This window comes from Mustela lutreola, chromosome 12, assembly GCF_030435805.1.
Source record: "Mustela lutreola isolate mMusLut2 chromosome 12, mMusLut2.pri, whole genome shotgun sequence".
Lineage (NCBI taxonomy): Eukaryota > Metazoa > Chordata > Mammalia > Carnivora > Mustelidae > Mustela > Mustela lutreola.
The window spans coordinates 83,357,519-83,381,666 of record NC_081301.1 but is presented as its reverse complement, the minus strand read 5'-3'; the positions used below and the strand labels follow the sequence as shown (position 1 = coordinate 83,381,666).

The following is a 24,148-nucleotide window of genomic DNA, read 5'->3' as shown; positions in this document are numbered from 1 at the left end:
ATGGGCTATTTGGGGGCAGAGGTTAACTTGTACAATTTTTGTCCAACAGAGATGCAAATAATTTCTGTCCAGTGAGGAAAAGACAATCCTTACAGTTTATTTCCCTGCTGGACACTGATGATTTTGTACCTAAACCAGTCATTTTTTTTTTTTTTTAAAGATTTTATTTATTTATTTGACAGACAGAGATCACAAGTAGGCAGAGAGGAAGCGGGGCGGGGGGAGGGTGCGGAGAGAGCAGGCTCCCTGCTGAGCAGAGAGCCCGATGTGGGGCTCCCAGGGCCTTGGGATCATGACCTGAGCTGAAGGCAGAGGCTTTAACCCACTAAGCCACCCAAGTACCCCTAAACCAATAATCTTATCCTAACAATCCTTGATAAATCACCCAATGAAATCTAGTTTCCTAAACGTTCTTTGAGCTGGTTTTAACACTTCACTGGTTTCTTCATTAAATAATTAGTTGAATAAAATCACTGGCATGTATTCATTTCATAGTTGCATTTAAGTTAAGATTTTGCCTTTCTGAAAATTATACTTTAATAATAGTGAGTAATGATTTTTTTCCTATTCATCCAAGTAGCTCAGAAGCATTGTTTTGTTAAGCAATACTTCCAAGTCACTAAATAACGTGCTTAAAATAATCTCGGAGAGTGGCGAAACTGGTTCTAGAAAAATATTCCAAATTTCAACATGTCATCATTTCTCTCCATTAGTATGAATTAGTGAGCTTTTTGTTGGCCTCAAAATATCTAACAATCATGTGATGTTATGTTATGTGGCAATGTGTTCCTGGGCTGTGGTGCCAAAAATTGCATGTACATTAAAAAAGAAAGAAAGAAAGAAAGAAAGAAACCACAGTAACAAAGGCATTCCTTAAGATGACCAAGATCCCAGGGGAAAATAGATGGTGGTGGGAATACCAGAAATTGTATCTATCGTGGGACAAAGGGAAGATTTCAAGTGCAGCATTATTTTCAGGATGCAGGAATAAAACACCAGGCATGCAGGTCCTCCCAAATCATTCCTGAAATGCAAGCCAACATCACGCCAGCTGCTGAACGAAAACCAAGTCTTACTTAGCTGTTTCTGATGCTTCCCTCAGTTCTTCATCCAGTCTGCACGAGCAAAAATTATCGGTGTAGAAAAGAAACAAAAAAGAAGCAAGCACAGCGTGAGAGAGTCACCCGGCAAAGCGGAGCCAAACATAAGTGGAGCATATGTGCTTTTAGAAACCATCCTTTGGAGCACCGAGACGGGCTCCTCCCGTTAGACATGGTGCCATGTCCTCCCCTTCGGTGTTTCTGTGTGTTTACTTTGCAAAGTCCTTCCTAAAAGTTGCAAAGAGGTGAGAAACATGCGGGCTGGATAAAGCCAAAAACATCCACATCAGTCTGTGGGGTAGAGTTAGAGAGAGCTTTAGCAGCCTGGGCCAGGTCAAGGCAGATCGGATTTAGTGGGTTTCGCTTGCAGATCAGGCTGACCTCAACAGCTTTACACACAAGACAAAGACCCAGAATGGTAGACTACAAGGGGCGGATAGAATGACCTCTTGCTCTGGTAGCATGTTGAGGTCACCCACGAGGAGGACACTGGTGCACACACACAGAGGGTCCAGCGTGAACTGTAGCTCGGGAGATTTTACCTCACACTTCTCTTATAAGATCTCTCTTCATCGTACCTTACGAGACAAAAAATGAATGCGTTGAGGAGAACGAGCACACAGATGGAGAAAATGTCAGAGAAAATGGTTTAAAGAACAGTCAACACACGAGAGCAAAAGCCTAACTCCCCTCCATGCCCCCCAGGAATAATCAAATTGCCTTTGGGGAGTAGACTTATTTACATTGGATATAATCGATGATTTAGAATTCGGAATGATGGACAGCCAATCCTCATTATTTGCAGATACTGTGTTTGCGAATTGGCCTACTTATGAAATGTTTATCTGTAACCCCAGAATGCACACCGTGGCACCTTTGTGGTCACTTGCTGACTTTCGCTGATGGCAAAATATTTGAGTCCCTTGTTTTGCACATTCCCAGCTGAGATCGAATAAGACAAGGCTCTTGTGCTGTCAATAGGCATTCTACCAGCCCTCTCTTTAGTGCCATGTTTTCCTTGTTTGTGCTTTTTCTTGGTGATTTTGCCACTTAGAACAGCCTCTAAGCATAGTGCTTAGGCTCTGACTGTGTTCCCCAGCACAGGAAGGCTGTGAGGAGCCTTATGGAGAATGTATGTGCGTTACAGAGGATTTGTTTAGGCAGGAGTTATGGCGCCGTTGGTCGTGAATTCAATGTTAGTGAGTCAACAATGTATATCAGATACGGTGTCTTTAGACAGAAACACAGAGAGAGCAAGGTTATGCATTAACTGGCTCATGAAAATTCACCAAATGTTTGCAGAAATCTAGCCTCGGATTTCCCCTAGGAACAACCGTTCGGTATTCGCCACTCAGGGTTCTAGAACAGCACTGCCACAAATAACAAGAATTGACTGTAATCCGTGATGAGAAATCGGATTCAGATTGGGCACATTTTTCTCTCATTTTAAGCCCTTTGATGACAGGCTCCAGCCTAGCTGAATACTGGTTTTGGGACTGGCCAAGACCAAACCCCCTGAATGTTACTCAGTAACAGGAAGGGGCCATGGCTCGTATCAATTTGAAAATGGTATAATGTGAAAATGAGACAATGGTGGCCGGGAACAGGAGTGGCAGAACGGACATGCCGAGAACACGGATTGCACAAGACAGGAGAAAACATGGAGGTTCGGGGAGGACACACATGGTTGTCAATTTCTTCCAGACAGAACCCTTCCTCTTGAAGAAACTTCTCCTGAACGGGAACCTTTGAAAAATGATGGGTGGCGATGAATGAAAAGTGCCCTGGACATGTTTAACTTCTCATTTAAATGATTCCAGATGATCGTCCCTTACAGCAACATCAGTATGATAAATAACATTCTGGACTGCCAACTGAGGCCAGGAGGCTTCCTGAAGGCATTACGTACATTGTCATTCAATCCTTGGGACCTTTCTATGAATCGCTCCCTACTTCCCCATTTTCTGGGTGCTGCAACTGAGACATGGAGTTTCAATAGGTTGCCTGAAGTCTTAGAGACTTCCAGGGACAAGAGGAAAATTCAGATCTAATGCTAAGTCTCCAACACCCATTCCCTTCTCTTTTTCCAGACATGTAACCTCCTGAGCCACCCAGATGCCCCTCCAGTTACTTTTTTTTAAAAGAGTAGGAGCAGCTCTGGAGATGGGGATGCACCTTTCTGAGGCAGCAGGACAGAGCGGTGAGGTAGACTGGGTATGGGAGGCCCATAAGCTGACGAGCATCGAAGCCATGGTTACCATGATAGAAACACTGCTTGATTCGGCTGAGCCAATGGGCAGTTGTGAGCCAAATCACTATCCTGTGTTCACCTCGAATCAGCACAAGGAAAACCAAATGCATTTGTTTCTGAGCTTTGACTTCAGACAGATACATTAAGGGAGGTCGAGGAAACTACTAGAAAAGGGGAAGGGAATTCCGGAGCCAGGCCGACCTATGGTGAGTTCTAGTTCCATCTCATCCTTGCTCCTACTTACACTTTGCCTAAGTAACGTTTCTTTACTATTAGCTTCCTCGATGTGTAGAAGGGGGTTTACTGTGGAGATTAAGCACATAATATAAACAAGCATATCTATGTCCGGCAGAGCATTGCCACTAAAGGCGAGTCCTTTCCTTCCAATTTCTTTTCCTTTTTTTTTTAATCTAATTTTTTTTTAGTCAAGGGACTCTTTTTTGGAAGTGCAAATCGGGAGGCCCATTTTGCTATCCATCTTCTGGAGGAAGAAGGGGCCAGGGTTGGGGTGGTGGCATCCTTATCTGTTCTCTTTGAGCTCATGGTTAAATTCCTCCTATTTTTAAGCAAAACAAACAAACAAACAAACAAACAAAAATGAGTGAATCAGACACAGTGGAAGAAAAGCACGATCCACAGAAAACAATGGTTCTTTGCAACAATGAACCAAAAGGAGGGTTCATTTGTCAGTATCCCTATTTTTAAGTCTCAGCTCCAAGTGGTTGGTATTCACTGTTACTTATTATTTTCACAGCATGATTCAGGGACCTTCAGTCTCCATGCTTATTCCCAAGAGGCTGCAGCTACAGTACCCTGTCCTGAAGAAGGGGGTCCTCCCTAACCACGCCACCTATCACTCTGCCTTACCTTTCACCTGAAGGGAACCGTGAAGGAAAAGGATGTAGGGCAAAACAGGAAAACGGTAGCCTCCCCCCTCCCCTTTTCCCAGGGTCACGTGGGTACGTTCCTTTCTCTAAGGCAATACAGAAACCAAAGCAATGCTCAGACCCAGCGGTGTCTATGAGAGTGGGAGACACAGGTGACAGGTTCACAGATGAATGTTACCTTCACGCCGACCCCAAAATGGTAGCCAAATTCAAGGTGAAGTGAGCAAAAATCAATAACCCCAAGAGAAGACTGTGTGAAAGGATCTCAAAGAACAGAACAGTTCTCTATGGGTTATGAGAAAAAAAAATCTCTATTTATTAGAACACACTTAATATTTATTTTAAATAGAAGATCATGTCATTTTCCTAGTATTCCAAAAAGTTCTTTCCCAACCTCCCTCTCCAAACATGCAGTATTTCTTACCAATCTTGGAAACCATCCAGACTTACTTGATGATGCTCTCTGGAATATGGATACAATCCATTGGGATCAGCTCACTGAGTTCTGATAAGCTATTGACATATTTAATTTTACTGCTGAATTTTGAACTAAAAAGAGAAAAGAAAAGAAAAAAGATACCATTAGTGGCTACTTCATCCCTCCTAAGGCTATTGCTTTTTGCAAATCCTGAAAAATGCAACACCTTGGCCCAGCAGTTACGAAAAAGAAAGACTACATATTTGAGTAGCTACAACATACCAGATACTGTTTTAAGTGGTTTATATTTATTAACTCACTGATTTCTTCTTATAGCCCAATGACGGAGATGCTATACTTTTTCTGTCTTTTTTTTTTTTTTTAAGATTTTTAAAATGTATTTATTCGACAGAGAGATCACAAGTGGGCAGAGAGGCAGGTGGAGGGGGGGGGCAAAGCAGGCTCCCCACCAAGCAGAGAGCCTGATGTGGGGGCTCGATCCCAGGATCCTGGGATCATGACCGGAGCTGAAGGCAGAGGCTTTAACGCACTGAGCCACCCAGGTGCCCCTTCTTCTCTGTCTTTTAAAAAGTTGCTCCTAGTGGTCTTTTTAAATTCTTTTTCATTTATTTTAAGTAAACTCTGCTGCACATAGGGCTGAACTTGAACTCACAATCTTGAGATCAAGAGTCACACACTCTACTGAGTCAGCCAGGTGTCCCATTATTTTGTTTTTAAAGATAAGGAAAAGTCTAGACACAGGGAATTAGTTAAATATTTGCTCAAGGTCTCACCTTCAGTAAGTGGCAGAGGCTGGATTCAAACCCGGGCAGTATGACTGGAGTCTACACTCTTTTTTTTTTTTTTAAAGATTTTTATTTATTTGACATACAGAGAGAGAAATCACAGGTAGGCAGAGAGGCAGGCAGAGAGAGAGGAAGAAGCAGGCTCCCCGCTGAGCAGAGAGCCCGATGAGGGACTCGATCCCAGGACCTTGAGATCATGACCTGAGCCGAAGGCAGAGGATTAACCACTGAGCCACCCAAGCGCCCCTCATTTTTTTTTTTTTTTAAGTTTTTCTTTTAGCTCCAGTTCTTTAACCTACAGTGTTAAATTCATTTCAGGTCCACTATAGATAGAGAGATTCACGCTTCCATACATTACTCCGGGTTCATTGAAAACACCTGCGCTCCTTACTCCCCATCACTGATTTCACCCATCCCCCGCCCAGGGTCTACACTCATAACCACACATCGCATGGCGCCCGGTGGGCTCCTGCCACTCTCCATAGTCATTGGCTTATGGTTTGTTTGGCTTTGTTTGCTTATTTGTTTTTACCAAGCAAAAATTTTGTCATTGGTTCTTTCAGAATTTACCAAGGTTGATCTGTTTTTAAAGTATATGTAAACTCATTTACTTCTTAAGGTTTTAGCTTAAATATTTTTAGTTTTTTTCTTCTTTTAAGTTTTAGCTGGAGAGTTCATGCCAGATGTTCCAGTGTTCAAAAACATGTTCTGTAGCTGAATCTGAATTACAAACAGCTCTCATCTAAACATTATGTTAGAAGTGTGTATATGTACAGAAAACAACATGAAATACCGCTGACACTGATCTAGGAATTTGCCTCTGGGAAGGGAGGGAGGAACAGGAACTGGTTGTTGTTGAAGGAAAAACTTGATCTTATCCTTAATAATTGGATTTTTTAAAAAGATTTTATTTATTTATTTGAGACAGAAAGAGAGTGAGAGAGAGCATGAGAGGGGAAAAGTTCAGAGGGAGAAGCAGACTCCCCGTGGAGCTGGGAGTCCGATGTGGGACTCAATCCCGAGATTCGGGGATCATGTCCTGAGCTGAAGGCAGTCACTTAACCAACTGAGCCATCCAGGCAGCCCTGATTGGGTGCTTTATAAGAAGAAGGCATTTGTGCACTATTGCAAACTAATTTTTAAAATGGATCATTCCACTCGAAAGGGAACTTGACCAAGCCCTGAACTTTCGTGAAGAGTTCCCTACGAAAAGACCTCCCCCAGTCTACTGACCATGCTGAGCTGTCTGCCCCTCCCTCTCCATTCAACGACTGTGCATTCTAGAAGGAAGCAACTGCAGGGTCATTTCTCTGTTTCTCTTTTCCATGTACTTGCAGCTTGACCCTGGGCCACTGGCTGTGACTTGTGAATAACTTTGCCTCTGCACAGTCACCTGTAGGCTGATAAGTCATGGGTGAACACACACCACCAGTGATAAGCTTGCTCTGTGAGGCCTCTTCCTTCCTCTGGACGTTCTGAGCTAAACTCAGGTTCTGATAAAAGATGGTGTGGGGGGTGGGGGGGAGCCTCCAGCTCCAGGGTAATGTTCACTAGAATGTACAGCTCTCCAAACACGCCATATTGTCTCCTTGGTGTGTCTGTTCCTGTCTGTTCTACCTGGATTCAGCTAATCAGTCCTGTGGTTCTACCTGGGGTCAGCTAATCAGTCGTGTCGGTTCCACCTGGGGTCAGCTAGCCAGTCCACTCGGTTCTTCAAAGCTCACCCTGATGGCTCATTCTTCTGGAACGCCTCTCTTGATGCGGACTCTCATCTACTCTCCCATCACCCCAGACTCACCTGCGCCCTGAGTTACACGCCCATCCTGCTTCAGTGGTACCCTGCACTGTAACTGCTCCCCTGTCTGCCTATGCCAACTGCTAGGCCCTGAGCTTCCTGAGGACAGCAACAGAGCTAATGAATCTCTCAATCTCCACTCCACATTTAAAAAAAATGAATTTCCCATCTACCTCTATTATAGGGAAAGACCTAGAATACATCTTAGTGACCTCTTTTTTCAGGTCTAAGAATTGGCTATGCTGATACAGACAGACTCGCAGGGGGATCCTCAAGGAGGGTCTCACAGGATGAGACTGTAGGATACAATGTTGTTTTTTTTTTTTTAATTTTATATTATTTATTTGAGCAAGAGGCAGAGTGAGAGAGCATGAGAGGGGAGGTCAGAGGGAGAAGCAGACTCCCCATGGAGCTGGGAGCCCGATGCAGGACTCGAACCCAGGACTCCAGGATCATGACCTGAGCTGAAGGCAGTCGCCTAACCAGCTGAGCCACCCAGGCGCCCCCCTCTATAGGGTACAATGTTTAAGTGCTTGAAATGTGTTTTCTTTGCAGGGAGGCGGACAATTGGGTTCAAAGCCCGAGTCTTTATTACATTAGACCTGGGGTTGGCAAACTATAGCCCATGGGCCAAAGCCAGCTTGCTGACTGTTTTTTTACAGTTCTCCAGCTACGAACAGTTTTTACATTTTTAAAAAATATCTGAAAAAGTATCAAAATAAGACTACCTTATGGCATGTAAAAACTTTTAAGAAATTCAATTTCAGTGTTCCTGTATCATGGTGGCCTGGAAGACAGCCACACTTCCTTATCTACACGCTGCCCGTGACTGCTTTTGACTGAGCATAGGAGCTGAGCAGCCGTGACGGAGACCAGATGGCTCACACAACCTAAAATGGGTACCATCCGATCCCTCACACAACGGGTTGGCTTGCTCTTGCTGTAGACAATTTACCTGACCTTCCTAAACCTCAGGGAGGTTTCCTATATAAGGGAAACAGCAAACAGGCCCTGCTTAGAGGACAGTTGCTGTAAGTAAATGAAATAATGCCTGCAAATACTTGATAAATGTAAGCCACTGTTTTCTGTAATTTACCACGATACTATTTGCTGTAATTTTATTATTGTTGCTAGACTTATTATCTTGAAGCTCCCTTCAATAAATAAATAATTCAATAAATTATATTGAAGGGAGCTTCATATATATAAATAATAATAATTCAAATAATAAATAATTATTTTTGGTACTTACAGAAATATTTGGTTATTTATCAAGAAACTTATTTGTTTTATAGCTATAATGCCCAGACTATTACATAGATGTCAGTGAATGAATACAAACACTAATGTTTTCTTTTTTTACCCATTAAACTAAAAAAATTTTTTTTCTATTTTTAAGTAATCTTAACATCCAAGGTGGGACTTGAACTTACAATCCTGAGTTAAGAGTCACATGCTCTACTGACTGAGCCAGCCAGGCTTCCACCATTAAACTTTATTTTTTAATATTTTATTTATTTATTTGATAGAGAGAGATCACAAGTAGGCAGAGAGGCAGGCAAAGAGAGAGGAGGAAACAGGCTCCCCCCCTGAGCAAAGAGCCTCATGCAGGGCTCGATCCCAGGACCCTGAGATCATGACCCGAGTCAAAGGCAGAGGCTTACCCCACAGAACCACCCAGGCTCCACCATTAAACTTTTTATAATTCTTCAGTGTACAGTGATTCCTACACCCCTATCAAAGCATTGTCTATTACTAAAATAAATGGTTTTTTGTATGCCTTACATATTTCATATTATTTTTAAAAGCAATTGAACAGAGCTTGCTTTGGCAGCACATATACTAAAAGCAATTGAACACAGTATGGTAAAGAACTAAACTTTGCCAGAGGGAAACTAGGTTGAATGATGCCTCTCAGTTGTTGGCAGTAGGAGACAGAAATGCTGTATCTCAGTAAAATGCCCAGTGAACAAAAGGATGGATCTGGAAGGCACAGGAAATTCTACGTAAAAAATGAAGTTTTTAAACTTTCAGTTGTTTTCTTTTTTTTTTTTTTCCAGAAGTGATCAGAGTGTTTCTTAGAAATTCATTAGCAACTCTGAAACAGAAAACTTTCAATTTATCTATTCTGCATCCGGATGTTGGGTAAGACTGTATTTTATCCGAAAGCGCTCTAGGGAATACATACTGTCCCTTTCATTTAGCTGTTCCAAGTCTTTTTTTTTTTTAAGATTTTTATTTATTTATTTATTTGTCAGAGAGAGAGAGAGAGAGAGAGAGTGAACACAAGCAGGCAAAGTGGCAGGCAGAGAGAGGAGGAAGCAAACTCCCTGCTGAGCAAGGAGCCTGATGCAGGGCTCGATCCCAGGACTTAGGGATCATGACCCAAGCCCCAGGCAGCCGCTTAACTGACTGAGCCACCCAGGTGTCCCTAGCTGTTCCAAGTGTTACCACATTATGAGGCTTGTTTTATTTTTCTTTGCTTCCCCAAAACGTAAGGTTATATGGTATCTAATACAACAGAGATGGTAAATAACTATTCATGGAACCAAGAATCTGCATAGGAAATCAAAACAAGCTCTCAAAATGGCTGCCCAGCCTCTTTCTCTAAGTTTGCTGGCCTATATGATATTTGTTCAGAAGAAGAAGAATCAGGACAGCCATTGTTTCTGATTCTGTCCTTGGTTTGTCTTTATTTTCCATTATTGTGTGATTCTGCCTTTTCTATTCTCTACAAAATACCCTATCACTTTAAAGGTATTGTGTACCCATCTGGAATGTGGCACGGAATTCCCACCACTTCATCTGTGTTATAGCAAGTAATAAAGAGGTAATGTTTTGTAATATTGGTGAAAATTAGTCCTTATAATAAAATAATGCTCATTGTTACTTAAGGTTTCTTGCTAGCTAGTCCAAAATATCTTTCCAGGAAAGCCAGAGGCAAAATATGTCTTCCTAAATCCTACCTCAATTTATGAATTCTCGTTTATAGGACATATTTTAGAAAACTACTAGTAGGACTTCTATTTTTTCTATAACAACAACATACCTTATACATACCTTATAAAAGGTCGTGTCACAGCAAGGATTGTTCTGATGAACCAAGATGGATGAACAATGATGAATGATTTCAAATTCTTCCGCAACCTGTTTTTTTAAAAAAAGTTAAAAGAATTACTCATAACCCATTTCTAGCAGGAGTTAAAACAGAAAGTATATCCCCAAATAAGAATATTATACTACTAGAGAGCTCTAGGTAAGTTACTATTACCTGATGGGAAGGTACAGAATGACCATGCTTAATTAAAAAATACTTTCTGAGATCCCATTTGTAACTTGTATGATGCCAACCTCGTGTTCCCACAGGAATCCACGTAAAAACAGAACGGTCGTATTTCCAGAGTGCTTAAATCTAGAACTATCGTGGTATATTTTTGCTTAACAACGCTTTTCATTTTTGCTAGCATTATCTTTACTATTTTGAAAAGAGCACACTCTTACTAGCAACTTAGCCAGTTTATTGGACTGACGAAACCTTGGTGTCTTCTTCTGTATTATGAAACAACTGACAGTGTATCGTGTGGTTGTCTGGCCTTCGGGTTACCATTTTGACATTCTTGACATTCGGGGATGCTTTTCAACATTCACAATGCTACTTTATAAATGTTTGGATCATTAGATGGAACTTCATTAATATAAGATCACACAAGGAGCCACATTTAAGCAGATGCCGCCTTTATCAGAGACAACGTAAATTTGTAGGTTTATGACAATTTTCCTGTATATAACATATTTTGTTCTAGTTGAGCCAGTACCGATGGAAGTAAAGCATCTTGGGGAAAAGGTGCACCAAGGCACCAAACGGACTAGTGGTTAACTTGAATGATCAGCGAATAATGAAAAAAGAGTATGACAGTTGCCCAAACCCAAACAGTCCCCAGACACAGAAACGGCATCAAGGTCAAGTGAAACTTGTAGCGAAACTTGAAACTTGTCATGTGAAACTGGTTTACCAGCATAAATCGCATGTTCATGTGGCAAAGAGATGTTCCCTACAAACATCTACAAAAATTTAGAATAGACTTGGTCATCAGGTTTGAGATGACAACATCCAACAAAATCTGGATTTATTTCAGATTTGGGCCATCGAGGGACACTTCTCTTAATATTTTTATACATTTATAATTCACTATCTGCACAATTGAGTATTCCTCAAACTTGATCACATTCTTGGTAGATGACCGGGAATTAGAAGTGGGAGTTACCGAGGAAGTCAAAACAGGGATTAAATACTGGAGCCCACATACCGCCTGTCAATCATCTGGTAGCATTTCTTCATCCAGCCCAGCCCTGGCATCTTCCGTCTTGGGGTTGCTCCGTTCAAGTACACGATCATATAATCCTCAGCTACCATCAGCTCTAAAGTACTTATTACATATCTGATCACAGGAAGGAAGAGGAGTGTTTTCATTTCCCACGTGAAACAGTCATCTTATTTATACTCTAATTATATAACTTTTAAATAATAGGGAGTATGACATTGAACAATGGTTGTGCTTATTACCTCTTTACCTTGAAAAGATTGCAGTTTCCTAAGATTATCTCTCTGAGAGTGAGCATTGCTCATTTATTTGTACAGTTATCTTTTTTTTTTTTAAATGCAGGTACACTCAAAAAATGTGTGGGTTAGAACCTAAATTTCAAAAATATCGACAATGTTATCATATACCAAGGTCCCAAATGAATGACATAAATGAACCTAGGTTTTCATCAGCCTCAACAAGAACATGTTATCAAGGAACAAAAGTAACACTTTACCCAAAGGAAATGTTACAGAATTTTAGAGCGCAGGCAAAACTGTGTTTCGTTTTGTTTTCCATTCTTTCTGCTGACCAAAGAGCTCTTTTAAAGGTTTTAGCCTCTTGAGCAATATTCCTTGACAGAGAGTTCATTGACTTTTCATCAAAGGCTGAGAATATTCTACATCCTCTGTTTCCTCTTCTTAAAGATGCTCTATCTGACATGACATGCCCCAGACATTCACTCCAAGCACTTTGTCAGAAGTATCACTCACAGGAAAAGATTTTCCATGACATAGTGGTAATCCGCCCGACTGCTGTCTGGCAGAAAACAGGCAGCAAACACAATGATGGCATTTAGGCCGTCCCCATAGTAGCCTGGGGGACAAACAGAAAGACATTTGTAACCGGCTGAAAGCTCTTAATAAGGTAAAATTTAACCTAAAGGACAAATCTGGAAGCCTTGACAAGTGTGTGTAAATGGATGTAATGGGTATAATCTTTGAGTATTACATACACTATACTTCCATAGGTATAAACACATAAACTTACTTTTCCTTAAGGCATATGTTATATAGTCTTACATATACAGTGTGAATATATTCGCATATAGTATATCCACTTATTACGGACAATTATGTGTTGCACATTGTCATGAACAGAAAATACAAACACTCAACCTACCAAAGGATGGGAATTTTGACTTACAGATTTCTAATTTATATAATGCTTCTGTCCTTTACTGGCTGAGGGGTTCTGTTTGAGTCTCTTCAGCTTTTTTTAGTTTTAGACTCTGGCTAATTTAAAGGGAAAGGTTAGTCACCGAACCACAATATAATCAGAGGCATGTACTCCAGGGACCACAGACTTGTGGGCTGAGAAGGAAAGCACCTTTATTTTGATTTTTGAGGACTGGTTTACTTGCCTGTAGCATCCCTAGGGTCTCCGGATTCAACAGATACTGCAGGGACACACAGAAAGTTCTGGCCAGGCCTAAAAATTCAGAGCCCTGTCTTTTTAAAAAGGAGCAAACTTGTAAGAAGGGCCTGGTTAAAGCTGACCTCTCTCTGAGTTTTATGAAACTATACGCTTTGGGGAAAACTTGAGAATTTCTTCCTGATAACATGGACAGGGAGCGGAGGTGGAGGTCTTGCTTTTGATGCTGAGAAGATAAAAGGTAAGTGTGGAACTCCTAAGAGTCATGGAAAATGTAGGGACCTCTCAGGACACTTTATGCACATCTGAAAGCTTTGTCCCATTCTTTAAGTGCTGTTTTCCCTCAGAGCTCATCTTTGAAACTCAGGGCAGCTGTTGGTCAAATCCCAAAAGGTAATGCATGGAATCTCACGTCTTTCAGGCTTAAAAATGGAAGCAATGCACCATCTTCATTATTTATTTATTTATTTATTTATTTATTTAAGAGAGAGAAAGAGAGAGCGCGATTGCATGCGCACCAATTGGGGGAGGGGCAGAGGGAGAGAGAAAATCCTAAGCAGGCGCCACGCTCAGCGCTGAGCCCCGACATGGGGCTTGATCTCACGACCCTGAGATCAAGACCTGAACCCAAGTCAAGAGTCAGCCACTTGACCGACTGAGCCACCCAGGTGCCCCACTGTGTTTTTATTTTTTTAATATCCCTTTTTCAGCGCTTGGCATTTCTGTCCTATAACTCAGTTCTGGATTTCAGGATGATTAAGCAGAGATTGCCTTAGAGCTCTGAGGAGGCGGACAGGACACACCCGCCAGCCTGATCAGAACTCAGTGCGTTTCATTTTTTTTTTTTTTTTTTTCCAGGACTCTAAATACCCCTCTGGTGATTACACGGCAGTAAACTATTGGCTGGATAGGGGCTTGGATGGGCTTAACTCTTGAAAAGCAGTTTAATAAGCTGTTCTCTACAAAGATAGAGAGCACGACACTACCACAGAAGAGGCGGGGAAGAGTGATACCAACTAAAAATACATCCAATTACGGGTTTGTGTGTGTGACTCATCTGAGGTGGTTGTGCACAGTGTTTACGCTCTATGTCTTAGAAGATGCTACCTAGTAAGTCTACACCTGACGCGTTTTTGCAAACCCGGACTGGGGTCGCTTCCCTATGGATTATCAGACCAAACAACTGCATTTAAGACGATTCATCACCGAATGAAATCCACAAAGGGTAAGGTGACTTCGCTCTGCTAAGGCTAATACCACAAAGGGACGCAATTTAGACTCAGCACAATGACAAGGACCGGGTCCATTCAAGGAGATGAGAGACGTAATGAATCCAACTAAAGAATGAATAGAGAAGCATTCTTTCAAAAGCATCTTTGTAGCGGGAGCTGCCTGGCCCCAGGGTGTCAAGGTAATTTCAAGATCATGACTGCTCAGCTACTTTGATTTCTTTTTCTGTTTCTGGAGAAATCCTAAGAATTCTTTTTTTTTTTAAAGGACTGTCTGAGGTTTACAAACAGTACTTCAGAAGTCATCTTAAATGGCATTTCAGCTTTTTGTTTCAATGTGCCTGTCCTGGAGCACTGGGGTGTCACGTTCGTTCAGGTTCACGTGATCGAAATAATACTGAACGATCAGCTCGCCACTTCATTGGTCACTGGTCATTATCTCCACCAGGAAAGCCTCTTTCTAGAAAACTTCCTGAAGCTGACAAATGAGGGTGGATTTTTGTGCTTTTGGGCAGAGGAGCTATAGGAAGGGAGGAAGAGGCAAAAGACAGAGGAAGGGAACAGGAGGAGGTAAGACGTAAGAGATCAGAAGGAACTAGAAGAAAAAGATTTCTTCGTGGATTTCTTCACAGCTGCCTTCAAGGGGGTCAGCTAAGCCAGTGTCTATGATAAATATGCAGCTTACTCAGGAGAAGTTGGCTTCCAACAGCTGAGTAATTCATCTGAAGTTTTTTTTTTTTTTTTTTTTTTTAAACACGTATTTCACCTGACTCTCTGCTCAGTGACCAGGAGGTGAGTTCGGGGTGTGAGCGCAGGGGTGCACGCGCGATCCCACCGCGGGGCCTCATGAGAGCCTCTGCGGCGGTGATGCAAACCTTACCTGAGGCAGAACAGAGAGGAAAGGGTCGTAACACAAGTTTGCTGGCCAGCAAATGGGATGGAGAGAGAAGGGAAGATGTCACAGTCGCAACCAACACATACACACACACACGCCAGCCTGCAACTCTTCTCCTCATTCTTTCCGGGGCCATTGGTCCGGGAACACTGCGGATAAGTTACCTGAATCTCCTATAATGAAATAAGAGAAGTAAAGAAACAAGAAAGGAAACTTCTCATGATAATGCTTTGGTGTGACCATCCTAGGTTACTTAAATGCATCCTCTGTTCCAAGGTCAAAAAAAGCCAGTTTCTGGCCTCCACGTGACCCCACAGTGTCCTCCACCAAACCCACCCAGACCTCTCTTTGTTCTTTATGGAGGCAGATAACAGAAATATTGCACATGGGCTCATAAGAGGTGACACTGGCTTTGAGATCACCCTCTTTTGACTGATGAAGTAATCGAGGCCCCAGAAGTTAGGTCATGTACCAAGGTCACAGAGTAATTAGCGGCCAAGACAAGTCTTGAACTCTGTTCTTCTATATTGCACACAAGGCCTCTTACAACAGCTCCTATCAAGGTCACTAAAGCCAAAGGCTGAGTTATGTGTCCCCACACGACTCTCATGCCTGTTCCCAAGTGGCAGGGACACTTGGCAGAGCCTGGCTTTGTACTCAAGTGAGGCAGCAATTTTCACCAACCCCGTCTTGCAGTCATGATGCACAGGGCACCGTGCTACTGTCCCTTTCCTGTTGGCCTCAGTGGGAAAACCTCATCAGGGCAAAATGCCAGACACCCAGATGAGACCCATGCCCACGAGGACGCGCTCCTTCCTAGCTGCTCGTCAGAAGTCAGGATCACAAACGCAGTGGACTGGTCTCTGCGGAGGACTGCCTGATGACCACTAAAGCCTAAGAAAGTGGTGTCAGCTTCCAACACAGCAGGCCGAGCTTTGGCAAATTCCCAAGTCAGAGTCTTTCCCTACCGAGCACAAAAGCTGCTCAGGGGGTGTCTGGCTCCCATGCCGCCTGGGTGGGTGGGTACAGCCCGAGGGACACTCATGCAGGCCAGCGCCTGGAGAAGGTGGGAGCACAGCTGGGAAGAGGAAAGGCGGCCTTTGCTTCCACACAAGCTGGACAGTCACACGGACAAAACCGAGCTCGCGGACACAGAATGGAGGGGGAGGGGAGCGGATGCCAGGGAGGGGGTGGCCGGGAGGGAGGGCACAGCAAACCAGGTTATCCTTGAGGGGTGGGCGGGATCGTCACAAAGAGTGTGGGAGGCAGAAGCAGTGGCTTGGTTTTGACCCCAGCGTGTTGATGATAATCACTCTTTCCTGATTTGGGAAACAGATCAGGGGATGGATGGGCTCAACCCCCCCCTCCCCAACCCACCCGCTTTCACCGTGGTTGGAGGAACAAGCAGGTGCCTCCAGGAAACAGGGAAGCCGTGAGGTCCCTTCTTCACAACAAAGGGGGTCTTCACATAGACCAGAGTGGCAAACATTGATACAAACTATCACCAGATGACTCGGATTTCCTTTGACTTTTCCTAGAGTTTTTGACCTTCTTTTTTGAATGGGCACAGGCTACTTTTATAGTCGGCCTCTGTTTTGTTTTATTTTTAATTCCAAAAAGCAAACAAACCAAAAATAGCCGATGGGTGGTGCTAAGGAGGGGTGAGCTTCTGGGAAGATCCAGGATGATGTTCAGGTTGTGGTTTTTGTCATGAAGACGAAAGGGTTGACTCCGGGGCCCGTGGTCTGTCCACTTGAGCAAGAGCAGGCCAGCTCTCATTCTGTGGGGCTATGGAAAAGTCTCCCTTAGAGGGAATGGTCTCCAGCCGCACAGCGGCTATCATGGGGCCATATTACCATTTCAGGTCACAAAGAGTGAGCCAAGGCAAAGAAAGGTCAGGGCCAGGGGTACCTATGGGCATTTTTCTTTCGCCCTCAAGGTGGGGGTCCCTGGCCCGATGCTGATACTTACGTGGAGGGAGCAATGCATAGGTGGAAAATGGAAAATCGGCTGGTGGAGGGAAGTTTGATTGAAAAAAGGAAAATGTCCTTCGGCTCGTTAGAGAACAAAAGCTATGGGTTTAATGCAGCACCAAGATGCTTATTTCCCTGAGGAAACAACAATTGCCTTGTCAGCTTACGCTTTTTCTGGAACAGCTGAGTGTTTAGGGTGGAGCCTCAAGCCTGCAGGAAAGGAGCGCATGCAGCAGAAAAATAAATAAAAAAGCCATTCTCTGAAGTCACCAACATTAAATGTGTTGCTTGTGTTTATCTGACTTTTTGTGACTCCAAAATTAACCAACGTTCCTGGTGCTCCTAAAAAGCACTGGAAATATGGAACACGGGTTGTTGGGGGTTTTTTCCCCCTACCCCTCTCCTTTGTCCCTCCCTAGGCAGGTGGAGGCTTTCACCGGAAATGCCTGTTGTCAGGCCCGGATGTGAAGGAGTCAATAGAAAAGCCAACTTCAGGTACCGGAAAAATGACCAGGCTGAGTATGAAGAGATCTCTGAAAGCTCCTAAGAGGATTCGAAAGACCGTTTTGTTATGAGAAGCCCCTCTGGGGTAGTGATCTTACTACAGGCCATGGCAGTAGAGACTCAGAAGCTGTTCAGTTAAATCCTACAGTGAGTGTAGTCGTCATCCGTCACCACGTGAAACTGTTGCAATATTACTGACTATATTCCCTGTGACTATGCATTCCTGCAACTTACTTATTTTATAATTGGAAGTTTGTTGAGAATTTCACAATGTATATGTAAGTGTCAAATCACTATGTTGTACACTTGAAACTAATATTGTGTGTTAACTGTAGTTCTATAAACAACACCCTACAACTGACCCACATGAATTCCAGACATTATTAAATTAGACAACTACAGTTTTCAAGAAATATGCCCAGGAGATTATAGCTGTTAGATATGTGGTGTGAAAAGCAGTTTTTACATCAGAAAGCTATTTTTTACACAGGCTTTGCAATGTTTATAGAGCTGAGTCTGAGGTAATATACTTAGGTCTACAGTCCCCTGAATATTGATTGCAGACTAGGGTTTTGTGGATGTCATGATGCAGAGAACCCTAGTTTCATTTTCTAATTAAAAAATATGGCTGCCCTGGTCCCCACCTCCCCGATTCACAAAGAGCTTGACTACCTCCGTGAGAAATGACTCTCCTGTAGGGCTCGATGACCTTCATGTCGATCCGCTGTTCCTGTTCTCCAATCACCACTGTCCTCCACAACCGGTTGTCCTCTCGTTCCTCTTCCGCTGTATACTCTGGGATAGACTCTGACTCTTGGCCAGAATCTTTGTTAGATGTGGAAACTTCTGGAAGTGAAGCACAGAGGAGGACTGAAGAGTTAAGACGCCACAGCTGAGGGAGTTCAACAAGCTATCTCCTGACAGAGCCACCCTGAGGGCACTTCCGGTTTGGCATAACTCTTACAGAACCGAACACCATCGTGACCATGTAAAGGATGTACGGAGAAGTCTTATTTATTAATGGATTGAACCACCAAGTTTGTGCTAAGGCCAAGTTGAGGGTGGGGATAGGTGCAGGGCTAGAGCTGCCTTGTGTCAGTGGACCAACGGAATATAGGCTGGTACCAATTCATCCTTGACCATACAGGTTGAAGACTAGGGACCTTTCTCATGGGGTAAAAAGCAATTTATCAGGCCCAGATAATTTTATTTTCCTTGGGCCACATATCCTCATATTTGCCAAGTGGTTAGTCTCTTGATGATACCCCACTCTAAGACTATTATAAAGGTATTGAGCCCCTTTCCCTACTGGGAGCAAATTTGGGCAGAAATACAGTGTTCCTTCCAATGGATTTTTCAAAATATGCTGCAGAAAGATTTTACATTAAGCAAGAAACAAACAACTGTAGACCAGAAATGCTCCAAGGCCAAACATTCAGAACACTCCTATTTTGTATTGCACGTGGCAATACAAAAGTCCACCGAACATTCTTTGGAGAAACACCTACTACCCACTCTTGAGCATCCAAAAAAAGAAAAGAAAAAGCAATAACCGTGTTAAGCCTTTTTACAAAAGAATAAGCAGCAATTGTTTTATATTTACTTCAACTACTCCTAGAATTTAACAGTGATTAATTCTTGGTATGTTTAAGTAATTTGAAGGAAAATATTTCTATTCCACAATAATTCTGTGAGATATTATCATTCTTATTTTTCCATTCATGGGAAAGGGCCTTTGATTTATATTGTACTTTACTTATATTCATTCCATGGCACTTTGATAAGAAGAGGAGTAATACTTCATCAGGTATCTACCATGTGTCAGGCATGGTATATATCCCAGTAGGTATTATAGGTATTATAGTAGACATGCCTATGCAAAAACCGACTTTGAGTTAGTTTGCTCGCACTATACCCTAAATGTGTGACTGCCTCATTCTCTTCATTTTACCATCAGGCTGGGAATTGCTTGGGCCAAGAAAGTGCCAGAACCACTTTTATTACTCACCTCCACCAACCAACTCCATACTTAGCCTGGAAACCTGCTCAGAGCACTCAGTGAAAATTGAGGTGATGGTAAATAAAGGAAAGCTTGGGCAAGTTGCTGAAAATATAGGTAACTGGTAAAAGGACCACAACAAAGCCATTATGTTCTGGAAGACTCCTCAAGACACATTCAAACGTGTCTAATTACCTGTGACTTAGAACAGCAAACTGAAATTCAGTTGGGAAGCAATCCTAGCCTTTCTGCCAACACTAACAGCTACTACCACCTACAGAGGATGCCTCCCTCTGCGTTCCCACCAGGGCTCCTCATCTTACTAAGGACAGAAAGCAGCAACTTTTGGCTTCAGACCAACTCTACGTCACTGGTGCAAATCCGTCCATCTGCCCTGGACTCCCAGTCTGGAATCCCTCCTGCTTCTCCCTTCCTCTTGGCTGAGGGCCCCTGGATGCTTATCTTCTCTCCCTTCCCGGGACCCTGTTTTCCATCTGGTCTCTGTGCCCTCAGAACTCGGGGCTGTGATGTGGGCTCGTCTTCAGTGTTCCTGCGCATACATGCTTTCCCTTCCTTACCACACGCCGGCCCCTCTTGATCTCATGTGGGACTTTCCAGCCTGCTCCAGCTTAACACAGGTGATCTGTGGGGGGTGACCTTATTTTAAAAAAAAAACCTTATATGTTGTATTCTTTTTTTTCTGGTTATGAAAATAAAATGTTACTAAAAGTTCAAACAATGCAGACATTGTCCATCAAAACTGCAAAGATTTCCAGTGCCACTCTCACTCATTACTGTTTGCTGTGTGTTCTTTTTATTGTGTACATGCACACAAGCTCACCCCCACAAAGTATGATTAGTCTATATATTCTGCATGTTTTTTGTTTGTTTTTAAAAAGCTCCAAACCCAGCACAGAAACCAGTGTGGGGTTCGAACTCATGACCCTGAGATCAAGACCTGAGCTGAGATCAACAGTAGGATGTTCAACCAGCTGAGCCACTCAGATGTCCCTATCTTGTTTTTTATTTTTTGTTTTTTATTTTATTTGATAGAGATCACAAGTAGGCAGAGAGGCAGGCGGAGAGAGAGGGGGAAGCAGGCTCTCTGCTGAGCAGAGAGCCCCATGTGGGGCTCGATCCCAGGACCCTGAGATCATGACCTGAGCCAAAGGCAGAGGCTTAACCCACTGAGTCACCCAGGTGCCCCTATCCTGCTTTAAAAAAAAAAAAAAAAAAGATTTTATTTATTTATTTGAGAGAGAGCACCAGAGAGCTAGAGAGCTCGAGCATGGGGAGGGGTAGAGGGAGAGAGAGAAGCAGGCTCCCTGGAGCCCGACTTGGGGCTTGACCCCAGGACCCTGGGAACATGAACCGACCGAAGGCAGATGCTTAACTGACTGAGCCACGCAGGTGCCCCCTTTTTCTGCATATTTTAGACATAATTCTTCTGCTTTACTCTAAATCACCCCATCCCCATGGCCATCATTTTCTCTTTTAGAAAATGTCAGGACTCATTTAATTTATCCTCAGGGCCTCCAAATTTAACTTTTGGTCTGATGCCCTCTTCATTGAGAAATGCTTGATTTTCTTTGTCTTCTTTCCTTAATAACAAGCTTTTCTCCCTGGTGACTGTTGAAGTCAATTAAGCCCTGGGGAAGAGGCGACTCGAACGTGTTCCTTTGTCTCTCGGGATGATTTAGTACACAAGCTCCCGCAAGTGCTGTGGTGTACCGACCACCACAGTGGGGAATCCATCGTCGGTGTGCAGTATGGGCTCCCTGGCGGTGGGGTCCACTGGAGCCTCCAGCAGGGGCCCGTGTCTTGGAAAGGTGACCAGCTCTCCATACTGTGAGTGGACACCGATAATGTAACACTCTTTACAGACATTGTCTGAACTTGATCTTATTAGAGGAAAGGCTCCTGTATGCAGTGAAGGAGTTCTTAAAGTTGTTTTAGTGACAAAGAGCAGGAAGGCAGTTAATTTGATGATAAAACCCAGCATTTACCAGTACAAAGAAGAACGTTTCTTGCAGACCACACCCTATGGCCTAAGATTGCTTGTGGGTAAAACAAAATAAGATGATGCTTATTTTAGTTAGGGCTGGTTTATCCATATTTAAAACACAGAATCGATTTTATAAGCAGATTACCTGCTGGCTGTGAGGGCGGTGGAACATGGTAGGTGGGGAAGTTAAATGAAATGACTGCCTGATTGTCTGGGAAAAAATGGTGGAACATCTTATTCGCCCTGTAAACTGTGTGTTATTAAGGGTTCTAGGAAAGGTAGCTTAGGGGTACCTGGGTGGCTCAGTCAGTAAAGCCTCCAACTCTTGACTTTGGCGGAGGTTATGATCTCGGGGTCATGAGATGGAGCCCTGAGCTGGGCCTGGTGCGGAGCGTGGAGCCTGCTTAAGATTTTCTCTCTCCCCAACTCCCTCTGCTGCCCCCTGCCTCCCACACATGCTCTCACACACGCTCTCTCTCAAATAAGGAAATAAATCTTAAAAAAAAAAAAAAGGAAAAAAAGAAAAGGTAATTTAAATGAGGTCATTAACCATCACTTAGGAGCCTAGGAAGAAAAAAATATAAAAGCACATGAGTGTTTCTTACAACATCCTTATCAGAAATATTCAGGCTAGAATTCTTTATCATTTTTCCATTTCCCCTATGAAATGCTTTTGCTGAGATCTGAGTTACAGTAAAAAATAACTGAGGTGGGTTTGGAAAACAGAAATAGGTCATCATTTTTCTCACCTTTGGATAATTTTAAGTTTCTAGGATTAGTATTAAATAAAACATTTTTTTAAATAAAAAGGCTCTGATCTCCCTTAATTTGAGACTGACTTCCTAAATCCTTCAGTATCTACATATTTTTGGTATCTTTGGCACTTTAGTACCAGAGGAAGTCAAGTTTTAATTATATTGGTACTTTGATATTTTCCAACTATTTGGACACGACTATTAAAGAAAATTGCCTGGAAGTGGAGACCGATTTAATGTCTTTTGAGAGTGAGATTCAAAATCATTTCATAAGCGAAGCCACACTGTGGGCAAATAATCTGCCAGAAATGCTTGGTCATCAGCTACAGAATGAAACAGGCAAATGGTATGAAAGTTCTTCAAGTGCCTGGTAAAGTAAGAGCCTTGAAGTCACAAAAGTGGCTGGATAAAAGGGCATGCACCGCACTGATGATTAAAATACTTAATATTGGGGCACCTCGATGGCTCAGTGGGTTAAAACCTCTGCCTTCGGCTCAAGTCATGGTCTCGGTGTCCTGGGATCGGGCCCCGCATAGGGCTCTCTGCTCAGTGGGGGAACTTGCTTCCTCCTCTCTCTCTCCCTGCCTACTAGTGATCTCTCTGTCAAATCAATAAAATCTTTAAAAAAATTACTTAATATTTATGAAGCACCTAGTACAAATCCTAGTGCATAGTAGGCACTCTGAAAGGGTTTACTAAAGAAATCACTGAGCAAACATTTTGAAACACTGTGCCTCCCAAACTCCAATGTTGTTTAAAACGTATACACTTGGTTTCAAACGCTCCCAGGAGAAACCTGCAAACATGCAGCTTTCAAGCCCTGATTTCATTCCGTGGGACTAAAATGTACTCACTTCTCTTCTAGAGTCTGTCATCTCTCGCTGCCTGTTTATAAAATAAAGCTACTCAAAGGCCCTCTGTGTTTTCCATGCTTAATGTTTCTGTTGGTTTAAAACAGCGTCTGAGGACACATCTTACATGTGAAGATCAAGGTGGGCTTTACCATGTCACTTCCGTTAAAATTCTATCCTTTGAATTTAAGACTTAAATGGAGGGTTGTGGTTGTGAAACTGGTTCTTTCGACAAAACTCTGTCGACGAAATAAAAGGAACTCTGTCAGCCAGTGGCAGCTTTAATTACTGGTCCCTTCAGCCACTGCCACTTTGCTTGGCAGTTTTGCTATTTATAAACATAAAAGGTTCAGATGTGGTGTGACACGGTTCTCTCTAGGGCAAAAGGGAAGTGCAGGGGGTGGGGGGAGGGGCCAGCTCAACCCACAGCTGTCTTCTGGTGCATGGGAGGCAAGGCTGGACTCTTTCTTGCGGGAAGGTACTAGCAGCTCAAGGGCTGGGGCAGCTGGGGGCCACCGGTGTGGATGGAGTAGCTGGGGAAGAGTCTGGGCATGGGAAGAAAGAAAACAAACTCAAGACCTTTCACCTTCTCTTTGTGGGCTTCGGCTTACAGGGTCAAATATCCGGATGACTGCAGAAATTCGAGAACACAGCCTCCGCGCAATATCAAATCTCTCCTTAAACAGAAGAAACTGTCGCACAGGTAGCTCAGCCATTTCCAGTTCTTTTGACTTGAGGAAATTAAGGCTTGTCCCCTGTAAAGGCAGGGTCTGAATCCGTGCTGGTCATGGTGGTGGTCCCAGGGGCTCAATGATCATTGGTTGAATTAATGAGCGAATCTGATGAATTTCCTAATTATGTTCTCCCAGGAACGACACTCTGTGCTAGGGCATCATTTCATTGTGGCATTTGTGTTTTGACCGTAATGATTTTCCTAACATATAA

The 24,148-nt window shown here is 43.1% G+C and overlaps 1 protein-coding gene across 6 annotated transcripts in view; it reads right to left on the bottom strand.

The window, feature by feature from the left end:
* Positions 1–24,148, bottom strand: part of PRUNE2 (prune homolog 2 with BCH domain) — a 255,324-nt gene that overhangs the window by 10,798 nt on the left and 220,378 nt on the right. For 2 of the 6 annotated variants that reach the window (XM_059141929.1, XM_059141931.1), the window contains exons 12-18: positions 18,266–18,439; positions 12,332–12,434; positions 11,565–11,696; positions 10,318–10,404; positions 4,689–4,787; positions 1,643–1,678; positions 1,077–1,115 (exon numbers count right to left, since the gene is read on the bottom strand). In XM_059141929.1, coding sequence (XP_058997912.1) covers positions 1,077–1,115; positions 1,643–1,678; positions 4,689–4,787; positions 10,318–10,404; positions 11,565–11,696; positions 12,332–12,434; positions 18,266–18,439 — 670 coding nt within the window. Of the gene's footprint in view, positions 1–1,076; positions 1,116–1,642; positions 1,679–4,688; positions 4,788–10,317; positions 10,405–11,564; positions 11,697–12,331; positions 12,435–18,265; positions 18,440–24,148 lie in introns of those variants that run through there. The other 4 variants (XM_059141930.1, XM_059141932.1, XM_059141933.1 and 1 more) reach the window with 3 other exon arrangements.